The sequence below is a fragment of the Haliaeetus albicilla genome, chromosome 21 (genome assembly GCF_947461875.1).
Source record: "Haliaeetus albicilla chromosome 21, bHalAlb1.1, whole genome shotgun sequence".
Classification (NCBI taxonomy): Eukaryota; Metazoa; Chordata; class Aves; order Accipitriformes; family Accipitridae; genus Haliaeetus; species Haliaeetus albicilla.
In genome coordinates, this window is record NC_091503.1 from 3793211 (window position 1) to 3810525 (window position 17315).

A 17315-nucleotide genomic window follows, 5' to 3' on the forward strand; every position below is an offset into this window, starting at 1 on the left:
ACTAACTTCTGGCTCTCCGGTGCTGTACTGCTCTGAAATAATCAACTGTTCGGATATCTTCTGCACATTAAAAAAACAAAACTGTCTACCTCTCTGTGTATGTATACATACAACGACGGGTATGTATACAGACGCAAAAGCAACTGCTAACACTAGATGCAATTTCTGCCTCTGCTGAAAACATAGATCATTAGGCTGATACGTACTAACTTGCTCTCCTTGCTTTTTTCGTCTCTAATTTGAAGGCACATAATTAACATGCTGAAGCGTGGCAGCCAGAGCACCTTGGGGTATGCATTGCGGCCAGCACTTAAATCTGACTTCGAGATTTTGGCAGATTGCCTTGGGGCTTTTTTCCCTTTCACGCACAAATCCGCCACCATTGTCCTGTTGAGGTTTAACTTCGTGGAGACATCTACAGTACGTTCCCTGGGCTGCTTGATTTTTATTTTTTATTAATTTATTTCCCCTCCCCCTCTCCTTTCAGCCTTAGTTGATGTACAACATTCTCTTTTTTAATCCCGTGTCTGATCAAGGAAGCTTCCTGCAGTCCACTCAAAATAGGCCGACAAAACCTAGCTAAAATAATCCTCCTTCTGCTACAACCAAAACAAATAGCGGCTCCACTTGGCTTTTCTGCTTTGTAAGAAGAACTGGTTTAGGGCATCTGGAGATTCAACCCGTTAGTATGCACTTGGTGTGTTTGTGCGGAAAGCTGGGGTATCAGCAGAATCCAGATTCGCTGTGATAACGTCCACCAGGAAAATGCAACACAGCAATCACAGGGGCATGTGCAAATATAAAGCAAAAATTTCCAGGCACTTGCCATGGATGTGGTAGGCAGGCTACGGTGCCTTTCTTTTTAAACTGGCATTTGATCTTTCTCTCACTAAGTGTTGTGTTCACGAATGTTTGTTTTTCCATTCTCTCACAAATAGTATGCAATACCAATTTTGCAAATCACCTAACTTGCCGGACCCTTTTTAAATGCATGCATTTCTTTATAGAACTGTTTAACACACAGAGCTTTCTTGACTTCTTAGTTCTTACACTTACTTTTATAATAGCTTCAGAAGAAAAAATTATGCTTTGCATGTATTGTATTTTTATCCTGATCCTCCTTCAGATTTTCATTTGGTTTAGCTCTGTCTTGTGTTTATCTTCAGTCTAGCAAAATGTGATGATAATATAGTATCTGGGATAATTTGAGTATTTTGCAATTACTGTGTGGTATGTGAATCAAGATGGTGGTACTTTTTATATGCAGAGAAGACATGCATAGTATTAATTGATGTCATTCCATTAAAAAAAGAGAGAGGGAGAGACGGGATGGCACTGATTTTTCAAAACATTTGAATTTTGATACTGTCTCAGCAAAGACACACACCACTGCTTGTTTTTATCTTACTGTAAAACGTAATATCTGAATGCATGCCTTCTGCTTCACAACTATGTTTCTTTTAGTTTAGTAATTAAGATGGGTCATAATTCTTCATTTATAACCTCTTTTCTAGACCATACTTTAGCAGGGTTTCACACCACATTCAATAGCTAGAGAAAATGGGTTGTGAAGTTTTATTTTGATTTAACCGTTTGTGTGTGTGTATTTACATGCACATATGGTTAAGGTTGGTTACTTACGAAAAAGTGACTTCTAAGAAGAAGAAACAGGAATTGGTTTTGCTAGTAGTTCAGAAATATGGGAGGAATTTTTTATATTTTGATTGTAAATCCTTCTCTAATCCCATAATTGAGGTCAGTGATGACCAGCAGAACTTGCAGTAGAAAAACATTGACTGTGCAAGAACACTTACTTCCTTGCAAGGCAAAAGAAAAGGATGTCTTTCTGTAGTGAGAATAAATTCTGATATAAACATATTCACAAGAAAGTTTGTCACTTAGTAGTTACCAGACACTTGTTTATTCAACAGATTTATCTGTCCTTGTTGAAAATAAATATTCAGAGTTTAGTATGATCCTTCAAGACTGAACTATTAAAAAGAAATGTTATGTTACAGGAAGGTCAGTCCTGCAGTGATACAAATTCTGCTGCACAATGAGAAACAGTATTTTCAGGAATGGAGGGGGGGGGCAAAGTTTGGGGCTTAGGTTGGTTTTACAACTTCAGCCTTCCCTTCATCTCCCCCTATAAGTCTAACAGAAGGAGTTAACAAAAGCAGCTTTCTCTGAATAGAGTTGGTTTTCACGTAGCTAAAAGAATCTAGCAAGCTGTAATCTTAAACAATGACTGAAAATGAGACTGGGCTTATGGTTCTACTATTCCCGGTTTGCCTGAATCATGGGAAGGGCTTGCTAATACAAAAGACCGTGCAGACAGTCCTCTCAGCCAGACAAAATGAGTTCTCCCACTGGAAATACAGCATCTGGAGTTAACATAAATATCCTTTAGTAGAAGTACAATCCAGGATGAGATCTTTCTCTCGGTAGAAGCATTTGCTTCATCATCCTAATAGGGGAAAAAAGACAGAATGGACTTGAATCACCCAGTTGAATAAAATAGTCCAGCTAGAATAAAACGTACAGGCTCGCTGGAAACCCAAGCATCAATGTGCTGAACATGCTACGAATGAGTAATCTGAGGCTGTTCCTTTCCAAATGCCTTGGCTTCTCAGCCAAAGCACTCGTGGGGAAGCACAGGCACCGAGATGGGGAGTCACTTGTTCATGGCGATTAGCAGATTGGAAGAGAACGTGGTTTTCAGGGCTCGTGGTGTACCATGCTGTCCTCTGAGCCCTGCTGCATCTCCTCAACACTAAGGGGAGAAATATTTGACGGTTTTGAAAAAAAAGCTGACCCTGTTTTTATCGTGTGCGCCAAGGTTTCCGCTCACTGCTAGCACATACCTGGTGCTAACGTGTGGTTATGCTGTATAAGCAATAGTAGTCTCCAGCTACAACGAGGTACTGATTTCCTTCTTCAACTCAGTTACTACTAAGCACTAGTGAGCCCTCTCTGATAGTGACCTGAAACGGTCTGAAGTAAGAACAGAGACAAAAGGCAGGCACATACACATACACGCCTCATGCCCCACCATTAATAGGCCATCCACTTTGGGTTTAACTTGTTTCAAGAAGGAAATCACTTCTTTCAGGGAACAGGTTGCATAGTCTGATAATCAATATCACACTTCCATTTATTAAACCTCATATGAGAAATGCATGCAAATGGACAAAATGCATCTTGCTTCTAAAAAATAATAATTACCAGTGAATTCATGGCCAGGAGAAGGCTTTTTGTTCTGAAATGTAGTCTGATTTTTAATGTATACCTGATCAGCCATAATTAGCTTTCTGCAAATGCTCGATGGGGAAACAAACAACAGTCATGAACACTAGCTGAAAATGTATGATAAACAGCTAACAACACTCAGCTAATCAGTTAAAAGTGAGATTTCCAGCTTTATTCTGATAGTCCAGTGGGCCTATTTTGCCCAAGAAATGAATAATTTCTTATTTCAGTAATGTACCTCATCCTGTGCATTTAAAGGACTAAACCTGATCACACAGATTCAACCAGGGACAAGCCTTGGGGTTTTGAGACACACTATCAAAAGCCTATTTTGTTCTTTTGTACCTTGTCGTGTTTTGTGTGCAGAAGGCTGGTGTCTGAGACCTGACAGATAGTGCTAAGAAAGACTCTATGAATTTTTCGTTGTTGGAATTCCCAGTGTTTATGAGGTGATGATTATGATTTTGAAACTGCACCTATAAGACCATGAAAAACTGTCCTACGTGCTGTACTGTAGCTTTGTTGCCTGATAAAGATGGGAGGTTCGGTGCCTGAGCTTGAAAGGAAGACCAGTTGAGATCTGTGTATAAACTGACTCTTAGTTAAAGGAAGTAATCTTGAGTAAAAGTAGCGGGAATAAACTTCTGCAGCAGCTGTACGTGAAGGTATTCAAAGGTCAAACTAATTTGCACAAGATAAATAGACACAGGCGGCTTTCAAGGAGAAATCGTAGCTCTCTTCTTTGACTGCAGATTAAGTTATGTGGATTATGCAGGTAACGTAGCAGGCCAAGAACAGCCTGTCTTCTTCATGAACTTTAAACTTGATTCTTTCCCCCCCCCTCTTTCTGCTCCCAATTGACACTTGCAGAGTGAAAGTAGCAGCAGTAGCAATATCTCCACCATGCTGGTGACACACGATTACACGGCAGTGAAGGAGGATGAGATAAATGTCTACCAAGGAGAGGTCGTGCAGATTCTAGCCAGCAACCAACAGAACATGTTTTTGGTGTTCAGAGCCGCCACTGATCAGTGCCCCGCAGCCGAGGGCTGGATTCCCGGCTATGTCTTGGGGCATACCAGTGCAGTCATCATCGACAACCCTGATGGAACCATCAAGTGAGTGCCTGTGTGTGTGGAAGGGGAGGAGGAAGAAAAACTTCCAATTTAGACAAGGCTTTGAACCTTATAAACCAAAAGTTGACGTGATCTTTGAGAAATAAATGAACATCAAGCAGAATGAGTACTTGGCAGGTCCCTTAGCAAACTTCAAAATACAACCTAGTAAGAAAGAGCCCAGAAGCACGTATTCTTTATTAAGAAGCTGTAGTAGTGCAATCTTCTGGGAAAAGATGATGATGAAAGAATACCTGATCTAAGAGCAGCAATAGTTACTGGTTTATTTAATAGAATGACTTATCAGGCTTAGACACCTCTGTTTAGGAAAACAGTCAGGGAATGTTTGTTCCCAGTGAAATGAGATTTCAGCATTCCTGCATCTCTACTTCGTGCCACAAACCTATTGAAAATGACTGGTTGTGCTAGGAAGATCTCTCTCAAATCTGCAATGGGAGAAATTATATCAAAGTTCTTAGCGCTAAAGCTTTATGTAAAGCTTCTATAGGCCATATATGATACAGATTTTATCCTGATCATTGCTCAGTTTGATTGACAGTTTGTATTTTCATATAGAAAGTTTACCATTCAAGCAATGATTTCAAGAAATACTGAACTACAGACTCATTTTATTAGCTTGCTTACAGTTACAACCAAGGGTAGCATCTCTTACGGAATACTTAATGTATTTCATTTCAGTATGCTTTATTACAATGAAATAACATTTTGACATACTTTTCCAATGCCTTTTGGAACTAGAGAGTATAATGCATAACCTGGAGGTGAAAAAACAGTTGATCAAAGTTTAATGTTCTATATTCAGGAAGTCAACGTCTTGGCACACAGCACTCCGTTTAAGGAAGAAATCTGAGAAAAAAGATAAAGACGGCAAAAGGGAAGGCAAGCTAGAAAATGGTTACCGCAAATCCCGAGAAGGACTTGCCAACAAGGTTTCTGTAAAGGTCAGTGTTACAAAGATGTAGTAGTTTCCAAAAGAAGTTGTGTTGGGATTTCTTTAAAAGTAGCTTCTGTCAGAATTTCACATCAAGGAATTAGAGGGAACAGTGGGTTTAATGGGCATCATTTGCCAAATCTGAAAATGGGAAGATACAATCTTGGAGCCTGCAAGTGTGATATAGCATAAGGATACTGCAGAAAGAGTGGAGCGGTGCAGAAATTCTGGTGTTCAGATGTTTCTTGGATCTTTGTGGGTACAGCCAACTTTGACCCATCGCTGTGCTTTGTTTTCTACCGTTATTTATTAAAGGTTATCAGGACATTAATTCTTTAATTTCTTCTTTCCAGCTTCTCAACCCCAATTACATTTATGATGGTAAGTTGCTTTAATTTTTAAAAGTTGCAGTAAATATAATCTGATTAAAACATTATTTACTCTGTTTAAATTTGCTTGATATGAATTATGTCAGGAACTGAGTATTTTCTATCAATATATACCTAGGCCCTTTTTGGATAAGGGAGACAGCTAATGAAATACATCATATTTATTTTTTTAAGATGCAAGGAACACATTTTTGTTCACAAGTCCAAAACAACAGAAAACACAAGGACCGTATGACATGTTCTGTATCGAGACTGTATGGAAGTTGGGCCTTGCTGAGTCTGCGAAACAAGGCCAGGACTTGGAGCTGCTTCATTTTTAACCTTGCACCCTAGCCTCTCCAGTGCAGAGGCCGATCAGGACAAAGATCGCGGCCCTCTGGAGTCAGAGACAAACTGGGGGTTCATCTTAATACACAGAACCAACCTTTTTGAGTTTTACCTGTGAAAAAGGGAAAAGACTACATAGAGCGCCTCAGTGGATGAGTGAGGTGTTTTGTGTTCCCTTTTGCAAACGTAGCTGGATATAAAGATAGCTTAGCTGAGCACATCTTTAAAGACTTTTCAGCGTAGGGTTTCCTCGGCTTGCCATAAACAGGGTGTTTGGTTCACCATGGTAGGCTTCAGGGTTATCCGTGGCACAGCAGTAGTGTTGTGTCCAAGTTCACGCAGAGAAAAATTCACTAGCTCTGCAGAGCCCCAGCCAGTGGCCTAACCATGGATGTGCTCCAAGAGTAGAGGGGTAGATACACCTTGGAAATTAAAGTACCATACTACTTTGTCTAATAGAAGAGAGAGAGTGCTAGGAATAGAAAAGCAAATTTATTAACTTCGGTTGAGCTAATGCCATTGATTTTCTTTTTCCAGTTCCCCCAGAGTTTATAATACCATTGAGTGAGGTAACATGTGAGACAGGAGAGACCATCGTGCTTAGGTGTAAAGTCTGTGGTCGCCCCAAGGCTTCGGTTACTTGGAAAGGTCCTGATCATAATACACTGAGCAATGACGGTCATCACAGCATTTCGTACAGGTACAGTAATTTGTGTAATGTTCTACAGGAACTGCTGAAACTGTTACATTTTCTATTTGCACCCTTGGTACAGGATAGCTTTTTGCTTTGAGGCATAAAGATCGGGTTGCCCTCAGACAGAAATATTTCACAGCTGAGATTTTCTAGAAATGTATAACCTCTGTGTATGGCTGGGGTACCCAAATGTTATATTCAGTTGATTTTTAAAAAGAAAAGAAAATTCAGCTGCTATTTCTGATTAGCTATTGCAGAAGCCATTGTGGTTCTGTCACACTGACCTAATGCTTGAACCAGAACAGTATGTTGTGACATGCCGTCCTGCCAATCGCTTATTTCCATTGGTAGCATACCATCATTTTTGAGGAAAGTGACTGCTTTCAGATCACACTACAGTATTTTGCAAAGAAAAGCCTCTGGTTCCTACTGATATGGCAATGTCACCGTCTTTGTTGTTGAAGCATGGAAATCAACATTTTTGTCTGGTTTTAGCTTTGCTGTGGTAGAACGTAACAGACTAACTGGTAACTCAAACAGCTGAAGAATAAGAGAAATTGCTGTATTTTGGAATGTGAAACTGCATGTTAGAAAGGGGGTTTTTTTCTGAAGAAGCATTCTTTTATATACAGAAAGTGTTGTTTAATGAGTAATTTCAGTCTGAACAAATGTCTTATTTATGAATTAAGCTCTCAGTTCAGAATGAAGGGGTTTTTTGTGAAAACTTTCTCATTATTAGATAGAAGAGTATGTCATTTTCTTAGAGGCTGTGTGGTATAGTCCAACTTACCTGCAAACTTGATGGCATGTTATACTGTTCTTTTTTACCTCCTGCTGCTGCTGCTTTTTCCTTTTCACTGGGTATAATTTTTTTTTTATGGGGAGACAGAGGCGTTGTGGCAGCTTTGCTACTGCATCCAGGACTGTTGTGAGATGAGTAAGAGTTAGAATCACTGGGTTTAATTCACTGTGATTCATTACTGTTACAGAATTATATCCAGTAAATCATGTTGGCTGTGGCTGACAGATTTTTAGAAATAATAATCATGAAGTGTTCTTTGAGCTGGGGAGGGGGGTCATCTTCCTGTGTTCCTAAAATTTACATTCTTCTTTTTCCCTGAAATTAAGTCATGTGGTGAAGACCGTAGCAAATAATTTTTGATTCCGTCAGTCAAATGACTTGATGTTACTGGGATTTATCCAAAGGAAAGCAATAAGAATGATAGAAAATCATGAAAACATGCCTTACTGTGAAAGAATAGCACAATGTTAGCGTTGTTTTGAGCCTAGAAGTGAAAAGTGTAGGGAGGACTTGCCAAGTATTCATGTTTGTAAGAGACTTTTGCAAATAAAATTATGTGCTGTTCATGTCCACAGCAGATAGTCAAAAAGTACTAGAAATGAATTGCGCAGAGAAAGATATAAGTAGATATTTAAAGACAAACCATCAGACAAAAAGAGTGGTTCAGCAGTGAGAAAGATTAAGGAAGAGTCTGCAGAATCTTTCTCTTGTGGTCTTACATAGCTTCTTGCTGTCTCTACCCCAGAGCAGAGGGAAAACTTAAGTCCTTTTTAGTTTCCTCCCACCCTCATTCTCCCAGATTCTGAGGTCTCCAAAGTTGTTGGTGAGGAGTGCCTTTTGTATTGAAGGGGAAGCCCTCTCTTGCAAGGGATGAATGCTTTGAAAGTACAAATTTTAGATCAGCTTCTGTATGCTGGGAGTTGGGGATGGACGCTAACCTTTCAGAAAGAACAATGATGGATGGTTGTCTCGATACAGCTTCTCATAATTTGAAGGAAGTAGAGGAAGCATTTGATTTTTCAAACACATAGTGAGGATGTTCTTCTAATAGGCTCTAGGACATTCCAAGACACTTGATGGACACCAAGCGTTCTGGTAGATGCTTCTGAAATGGCAGGGATAGGGTTAGTAAAGTTTGTCCAGATAGAGAGAGAGAGAATAAGAAATATTAACAGTATCAATCTAACTTTGTCTGATTTCCACAGCTTAAGGTCTCTAAAGTGAATATAAAGTTAACAGATGCCATTGTGTTTCCCAGTGACTTAGGAGAGGCTTCACTGAAAATCATTGGCGTCACTGCAGAAGACGATGGTATCTATACATGTATAGCTGCAAACGATATGGGTTCGGTTTCATCTTCCGCCAGTCTACGAGTTTTAGGTAGGCCTGTCTCTTTGGGTTTTTTTATTCAATTACATTCAAAGTGTCTGGTATCCATAGTCCAGGAAAAAGAAAACCCAGCTTTTGGGCATCCCTCTGTTAAAGGAGTATTATAATAAACCTTTTCACCTGTGATATATTACTTGTTTCAGCAGAAATAGATGCACTTTTAGGAAGTAGCTAACTAGAGGTTCATACAGACAAGATGCCTACACGGTACAGTCAACGTGCGTTCACCTTGTCTGTCAATACTAGTTCAAACATAATATGATAAAATCATATTTTATCATCTACATTCTTAGTTTAGTCTCAATGAATGTTACTATGCTAACATGTATAATTTTTAAAGTGTACAGATAAGAAAACAGTAGCATTGCTCTGTATTTTAATACGCTCCTTTTGCTTGAATTGTAAAGCCACAATGTTTAGAACATAGAACTATTTCTTGTCTTTGCATCATGGATCTACACTTAAATTACATTATTTCAGTGCCTGAAGTGAGGCAACCTGAATGTTTGTGAGAGAAGAAAAAGGAAATCTGCAAAGATTAAAAATGCCTGTGTTTTGGAGGCAGACAGCGAAGGAAGAAAAAAACATCTTTTACTTGATGTGTTTGATGGCATAGTGATAAGTTATGGTATGTGTTTGTATATTCAGTCATTCTTAAGTGTTCAGGATCCTCCGTTTTTAGAAATAGGGAAAACATGGGGACACAGCAGGTTAGTAGGCTTTCTTACATGCAGTTTATAACAATTGATGCTATCTGCATCCTTTAATCTGTTGAGAGGCCCATATATTTATCCATTGGTGAGAATTAACTAATGGATTTTAGGTGGAATGGCTGTCTCAAACTGACTCATATAAAAGAAAATAAGATACGAAGTGCTGCATTCTGTCTTTCTACGTCTGTCCCAGCTGATATGGGGACTTGTACGGTTGTCCCGAACCTCTCCAAAATACGTTCTTTCTTCCCTTTTTTTCAAAAAAACTTTGCCATTTTTCTGGAATGTTGAAACCAGACTGTGAAAGATGTGTTCACTTCCAAAACCTCATCTGAAATTTTGGGGGTTTATAATCAGTGCTGCCACTTTGAGCTCTGCCTGTTGGCAGCCACAGTAAGTGCCTTACTGCCAGCATATGGAGGTAGTGATTATTCCCAACACTTTCTACTCACCGACCCAAGACAGCCCGTAGTTGAGCCCTAGGATGGGTGTGTTGCAATGTATAAATGAGGCAGAAAATAAAATTTTGCTCTTTACGCTAATGTTTCCTGAAAAATAGAGAGCTTTTTTCAGGTAGCTGCTACACTGTCTGATCACTTTTTTTTTTTTTTCCCCCAGCAGCAGGTGTATTGTTGATAATGAGACATTATGTAAGATAGCTATTCTTTTTGCTGCTTCCTTCAACTTGCCAAGGTTACTTATTCCTGTACAGGCAGTTCCCACTGCACCTGAATTAGTTCCACTATAGAATTTGTTCTGCTGCATTGGCCAGGCTGCTTTGGTGTGTAATCCAGTTTGTCTTCCTGCCACCCTGTGTCATACAGGGACTAACAGGATGGGGCGATTCCACTGATAGTATCTCAGCCAAGGAAACTTTCTAGTCAGGGGAGTAAAAAGCTCGTGATGGACAAGAATCAGTGTGAATCTGTGTGCTTTAAGGAACTAGTGTAATGAGTGTCCTTCCTACACCAGTACAGAAGCCCAAAACCGTGATTTGGCCACAATCGGAGTCACTGAAGTCTTGTAGACTAAACTACCATATTTCAGCCACAGTCCTTGGTCTTACTGACCCTGTCTAAAAGCAAGTGTTCAATTTTCAGTCAAAACTAAGGGAGAATTTGGTATGTCTTGGTCACTCTGCAACTAGACTCCAAAAGACAGACAGCTCAGCCCTACCAATACTTTTACAAAGAAGTTCTGGCCCCAGTTTTTCTGGGGCCATCCTACCCTGCGTTTCCGCAGTCTATAAGAGCAGAATGAAAACTCTAAGGCTGTAGCATAAAGTTTCAAGATCAAACTACAAAGTCTTTTTCAGTCCTTCGGACTTGAAGGACTTGCCGTTTGATTGTAGTAAATTCTCATGCATTATCTTGTGCAAAGAGTAAAGAACACTCTACCTTCTGTTGCTGTAGTAGTCTTCATAAACCATCAATGAAGTAGTTGATTACAGGAATTATTTTCTTTCTGAGCTGCAAGAGGATGGACAATATGAGGCCGTGAGTTGCTTTTCAATATGGACACCCTGAGCTTCAAAAGAAAGATGATAGGGGCCGGTCTCACTGAGGCAAATTCTTCCTGAAATCTCTTCCCAAACTGAATATGAAGTCCAAATATTTCTCCTTCTGCAAACATCTGAAACAATACATTGGTTATAATGACAATAATTTAGTTCCAAGGAGGATCTGAGTATATTAAATTTTGGCCATACTGTCCTTCTCTTTTTTTGGTAGGTCCTGGAAGTGATGGGATCATGGTAATCTGGAAGGACAACTTTGATTCCCTCTACAGTGAAGTGGCTGAGCTTGGCAGGTGCGTTCTGTATGGTGATCTCCAAAGCTGTCTATGTCAAAATATTAACTTCTCTTTCAAAAAACTGAAATTCTCTTTGAAAAATACTTATCATATGAGCCTAAAAGGCTAGAATTACATTGGATTAAATAGAAATGAGGAAGCAAAAATTTTACCAGCACTAGATGGCACTGCATAAACAGAACGTGTTTAGGCTCGAGTGGTATCATAGATTAAGGGATTATTTTTTTAAGAATGCCTTACAGTGACTGACACTGCTTCTGCCATGAAGCTCTCCTAAACATTTTTATTTAGGCTATGAAAATTACAGACAGAAAAAGTCTGTAAATGGGCAAAATAAGTCACATAGAATATACATTTGTCCAACTTAAGGGTGACTTTTGAAAGCTGGATACTACTACGACTTCAATTCTCTGCAAATGCGATAAAACAGATCTCTCTCAGGAGGTAATTATTTATACAGACACGTTTTGTAGAAGATGCATTCTCTGAAAACTCTTGTTTATGTCCAGAAACTGCTCTGTGAGGGTAGCTTATTAGAGATGTAAAATCAGATCTCACTCAGGATATCCTTCAAGGTAAAAGTATGTCCTCAGTGCAACTCTGGGTTAATTCTTTTCTTTCAATATTGTATTCCAGGGGCAGGTTTTCTGTCGTTAAGAAGTGTGACCAGAAGGGAACCAAGCGAGCAGTAGCCACTAAGTTTGTGAATAAGAAGTTGATGAAGCGAGACCAGGTTACCCATGAACTTGGAGTCATGCAGAATCTCCAGCATCCCCAGCTCATTGGCCTTCTTGATACCTTTGAGACCTCCACCAACTACATACTAGTGTTAGAAATGTGTGTGGACTCTAACATTATCTGTAAAATGTGATCTCTACAGCTGACTTTCTGGGGCATTTATAGTGGTTTTTGAATAAGGAACTTTAAAATTTCATAGAAGTTTGAAAACACCTAAGTAAAATATTGCAGTTTTCTAATGCTGTTATTAAAATGTTGAGTTTAATACTCAGAAGGAAACAAGTTGAGATATTAAACTGATATGTGGATGATTATCTTAGTCTGAAGGTCCAGGAATTATTTTATATCAAGTGGTTGCACAAGTGAATTAGGAATGTTGTGTAGCTTGATATCAGATCTCCTCTTCATACCCTAGTCCTCTGTCTCTTAGGTGCTGCAGGCTACAGTTACTCCTGTAGTCTATGGCCTGCTAGGTTTTTCTTTCAGTTCTGATATATGGATTAATCCAAAATGTAACCCTTCTAATTCCAATAGGGCTGACCAGGGTCGCCTTCTAGACTACGTCGTGCGATGGGGAAACCTTACAGAAGGGAAGATCAGACTCTACCTGGGAGAGATTCTGGAAGCCGTGCACTATCTTCACAACTGCAGAATAGCACATTTGGACCTAAAGGTGAGGAGTGAATGGGATTCCTGGCGGTGTGCGCCATTCCAGGCATAAAAACCTCCCTCTTCTAGGAAACTTGCAGCTGGGAACATAGAACTGTGAATTGCTTTGAGACTGTATGAAGGGGATGGGTTGGGGCTCTGTCCCCAAATGCTTTAGATGACTCATAGCCAGTAAAGCAGAAATTCTGAATTCCTTGTGCTTTCTCCTTAAAGCTTGCTGGCCCTGTGTGGTCCTGTGTGCTGGAAATAATTGCTGACAGGAACAGTTTTGTTTGATTTTTATTTATTCATTTATTTATTTACTTTCTGAGAAACTCGCAGCAAAAATCCATTTCTTTCTCAAGAAGCGTAGAGTTTGTTGTGAAAGAGACTGCTTTTCCTCTGTTCCTGCAAATCTTTGCACTTCGAGGACTGTGATATCTATGCGAATGGTACTTCTTTGGGCATCTGTTCTACCCTTTGAATTTTACTTGAGCTGCAAGGATTTGATGCATTCTAGTAGGAAAAGCTATATAAGAAGGTCTTAATGTGAATATTGATTAAAAACTTAGTCTTTACACGTCTTTTTTCTCTCCACCTGTATTTGAATAATAAGGGATTTTAGCATTGACAAGTCGTCTTTGTAGGGAGGTTCTCTTTAGCCAGAAGGGGGTCACTGTGAGAAAAAGCAAAAAGAGACGGCATCTTCCTTACTCATACTTCTGTTTTCCGAGAAGAACCAGTCTGGTCTGCATACCATGGAGACCCAAAATTTAATTTTTTCTAGTGCTCTATGGAGTTCACCAGTACTTTTTTCCAGTCTCAGGGTACATACGAATGAACTAATTAAAAACTAGTTGTAGGTAAGTCACTCTTATTTTGCTAAGATCACAGCTACAGCAGCAGTAGCTTCAGAAATAAAACCATAAAAATAATTCCACCTCCAGCTCGCCAATAGTGGGGCAGTTCTGAAGCCATGTGCATGCAACAGGACCTGCTGCTGCCATAGTCTCTTAAGAGTGTTTGACTTCCATCTGTACAGCTGTGTTACATTAAATCACCACGTAAAGCTGAATTCTGTTGAAAGCATCATGAAAATTCGGACAAGGTCTTCCAATCTTTAAATGCAAGGGGTTTATTGTCTCTCTGTCATAAAGCAAATAGAGCAGTTGCTTTATTCACCTTCTATTTGTAATTGCCGTTCTTTAAGCTTAAGTTCCCAAACACAGGTTCCTGTGAAACTTTGCAGAGCTGCTGTTGTGAACATCTGCAGTATTATCCAGCAGAACTATATTTCCTGCAAAAATTATAGTGCCAGCAGCTAAAACGCATTCATTGCATACCATGGTTGGCAAGAAACTGCCTGCCGGTTGGTCTTGGGGAAGCCGTGGCAGGACTGCCTCGGAGCTCTGCAGAGCTGGCCTGCAGCAGTAATCCTTGCAGCATGCAGCTGTTTGTTACCTTCTTGAGCCGACAGCACTGGCTGGGAAACAGTAATGTTGGAGCATTAAATGTGTGTTAGACTGACTTGAAAAAAAGACATTTTAACTTTTGCTTTTATGTTTTCTAGCCTGAAAATATTTTGGTGGACCAGAGTTCCACTAAGCCAACAATAAAACTGGCTGACTTTGGAGACGCAGTCCAGCTCAATACCACGTATTACATCCACCAGTTACTTGGAAACCCAGAGTTTGCAGCTCCTGAAATTATTCTTGGAAATCCTGTTTCCCTCACTTCAGATGTTTGGAGCATTGGAGTGCTCACATATGTCCTTCTTAGTGGCGTCTCTCCTTTCCTGGATGAAAGTGTAGAGGAAACTTGCCTGAATATTTGCCGCTTAGACTTTAGTTTCCCAGATGACTACTTCAAAGGAGTTAGCCAGAAGGCCAAAGATTTTGTATGCTTCCTACTTCAGGATGACCCAGCTAAGCGTCCCTCGGCTGCACTGGCCCTCCAGGAGCAATGGCTGCAGCTGGGGAATAGCAAAAGCGCTGACAGCATTGACATATCCAGACTGACTTCGTTCATTGAGCGGCGAAAACACCAGAATGATGTTCGACCCATCCGTAGCATTAAAAACTTCTTACAGAGCAGGCTCTTGCCAAGAGTTTGACCTTGCTTGAAGTTCTCTCTCATTCTCTTTCACCTGCCAATCAGACTGGAGATGGACTCCTCCTGCCAATCAGACTGGAGATGGACTCCTCCTGCCAATCAGACTGGAGATAGACTCCTCCTGCCAATCAATCAGACTGGAGATAGACTCCTTCTGCCAATCAGCTGTTGACTTGAATTTTGAGGAAAGCAAGCCCCGAGCCAACCAGCTGCTAGCGAATGTTCGTGTGCAAACGCATTCCAGGGGGACCCGCGCGGGGCGGCGCGGCGCGGGGGACTGGCGATGCAGACTTCACTGGGGTGGAGGACGATAGCACTGTACTCTGCAAAAAGCAGTCACGAGTGATACAGTAACAGTATTTTATTCAGGTTTCTGCAAAAAAAAAAAAAAATTAAATAAAAATAGTTTTTTTAATAAACAAGAGTTGAATTTTGCAAGTGAACTTAACTACCGTTTTCAAGATTTATTCAAGGAAGAAATGCCTATGTTCAAAGCACTGGTGTTAAACAAAAATGAAATCATGCCTGGAGAAGACTCACCAAAATGGCTGCCCATTGATACGGCCTCCATTTATAACATCTGGTTTTCACTTGGTCCTAGAGCTTTCCAGTTGCCTCGCCTGTATGTATCTCACGTAGCAGTGCACTGAGATCAGACTCTGCTTTTAAGTGCATCCAACCTCAAAGTTTTTGCATACAAATAGAATGAATCGTTTTGCTCTGATAAAATGTAGGCCTTACTTGTATATAGACTGTTACCTGCCTTCGGTCTGTAATTTTTTTCCCCCCTCCCCTTATCCTTTTTTTCCCCCTCCTTCCTAAATGGTGGTATACCACTGTGCGGGTCTTCAGTTTGGGTCAGTACTCACTGTCCCCTTAGAAAAGGACTTCGGGTTGGTGCCCAGCTTGCTAACCCGATTGTCAAGCAGTATACAGCAGGATGAAATACTGTAAATGCACTCATTTGGGATTTTGTTTTCTTTCATATCATGTGCAATGTTGTGGCTTTAACATTTTATGCAACTATTTATGAGGACCTCTGTTGTAACTGTAATAAATATATAGAAAAAGCACATACTTAGTACGGCGAGCTTTATGGTTTTGTTTGTGTGTTTGGGGTTTCTGGGTGGGCAGGGGCAGGTGTGTTGTACCACACTGTCATTATTAGTTTAAGATGAGGGTTAGCATAGAATTTAGTCAAGACTAGTCAGTTTTAAGGATTGTTGGGGGGCGGGAGGGGAAAGAGAGAGAGATTCGTATCCCAAATCTCAACCTGGTTAAGAAGTAGGGTGACACTTTTTAAAATTTATTATTATATTCAAAATGCCAAAGTCTGACTTTCCCAAAATCAGTCTCAACACTTACTACTTTTTAGAATTTTCAGATCTGTGTTTACTTCTTTCTGTGAAATGAACAAATGAATTTTGTGCTCTTTGGTGAAGAATAACATTCAGAAAGTAGTGGTCGGATGAGGAGAATCTGACACGTAATGTAATTGTCTTAGTAACTGTTTTTAAGGTTGAAGTAATATTAACGTGAGCTATTTAAAAAGACAGAGATGGTTTTCTGTGCATCACTGAGTTCATATGGGTGTGTTGTCATCTATGTTTGTGTGAAATGTCATGTTTAAAGAAATCAAGCCGATGTCCCACAATAGTTAGATATATGGGTCTTAAGCCATAACCTCGCTTGGGTTAGTTTTGAGCTTTGCGGCTTCCACTGTATTCTATTTATTCCTTTTTTGTTTTTTGTTTTTTTTTTGTAAAGTTGTACAGAAACTTTTTAAAAGAAAACAACTTACTTCGAAACTGGATGTGTATTCGTACCAACCTCATATCATTATGTTTGTGTATTATTTTCCTTTATTGTTTTAGTTAAAGTTTTGCTTTATTTTGCATGTATATTTCTTTGTACAGTGACGTTACATGTTTACACAGTATGACGTGATGTAAATATTTTATTTTGCCATCAGTTATTTTGAAAAAAATTAAACATATTTGACATATTTGTCTGATCTCTTGCTTTAAGGAGTTTGAAAGTTTAGGTTTGGTTATATTTTAATTGGGCTCTGTATTTGAAAAGAAAAAAAGTACCTTATTTTATTGCCGTAAAATTAATTTTAAATTGCAATGATGTATCTTTCTTTCATGCCTTACAAAATAATATTTGCCTTTGCTCTAAGTGTTGAGTGCTTTGTAGTGTCATGATTGCTTTTATATAAAACATGCATAACTCTCTAACTGTGGAAATTCATTATAGTCTTTATTAGCTAGTAAATTTTGACCAGCAGAGTTTTCTACCAGATGTTCCCAGTTAAAGACCAAAGGATCATATTTCAGTTTAATATTAAACTGGGGCACAGATTTCCCACATCT

The 17315-nt window shown here is 39.6% G+C and overlaps 1 protein-coding gene across 4 annotated transcripts in view; it reads left to right on the forward strand.

The window, feature by feature from the left end:
- The window catches only part of TRIO (trio Rho guanine nucleotide exchange factor), a 256831-nt gene extending 239886 nt beyond the window's left edge, over positions 1-16945 (forward strand). For 3 of the 4 annotated variants that reach the window (XM_069808870.1, XM_069808871.1, XM_069808872.1), the window contains exons 49-57: positions 4120-4367; positions 5188-5326; positions 5670-5697; positions 6570-6732; positions 8787-8908; positions 11361-11439; positions 12079-12279; positions 12715-12853; positions 14399-16945. In XM_069808870.1, coding sequence (XP_069664971.1) covers positions 4120-4367; positions 5188-5326; positions 5670-5697; positions 6570-6732; positions 8787-8908; positions 11361-11439; positions 12079-12279; positions 12715-12853; positions 14399-14941 — 1662 coding nt within the window. In that variant the 3' untranslated portion in view covers positions 14942-16945. Of the gene's footprint in view, positions 1-4119; positions 4368-5187; positions 5327-5669; positions 5698-6569; positions 6733-8786; positions 8909-11360; positions 11440-12078; positions 12280-12714; positions 12854-14398 lie in introns of those variants that run through there. The other variant, XM_069808873.1, reaches the window with a different exon arrangement.
- The last annotated feature ends 370 nt before the right edge of the window (positions 16946-17315 follow it).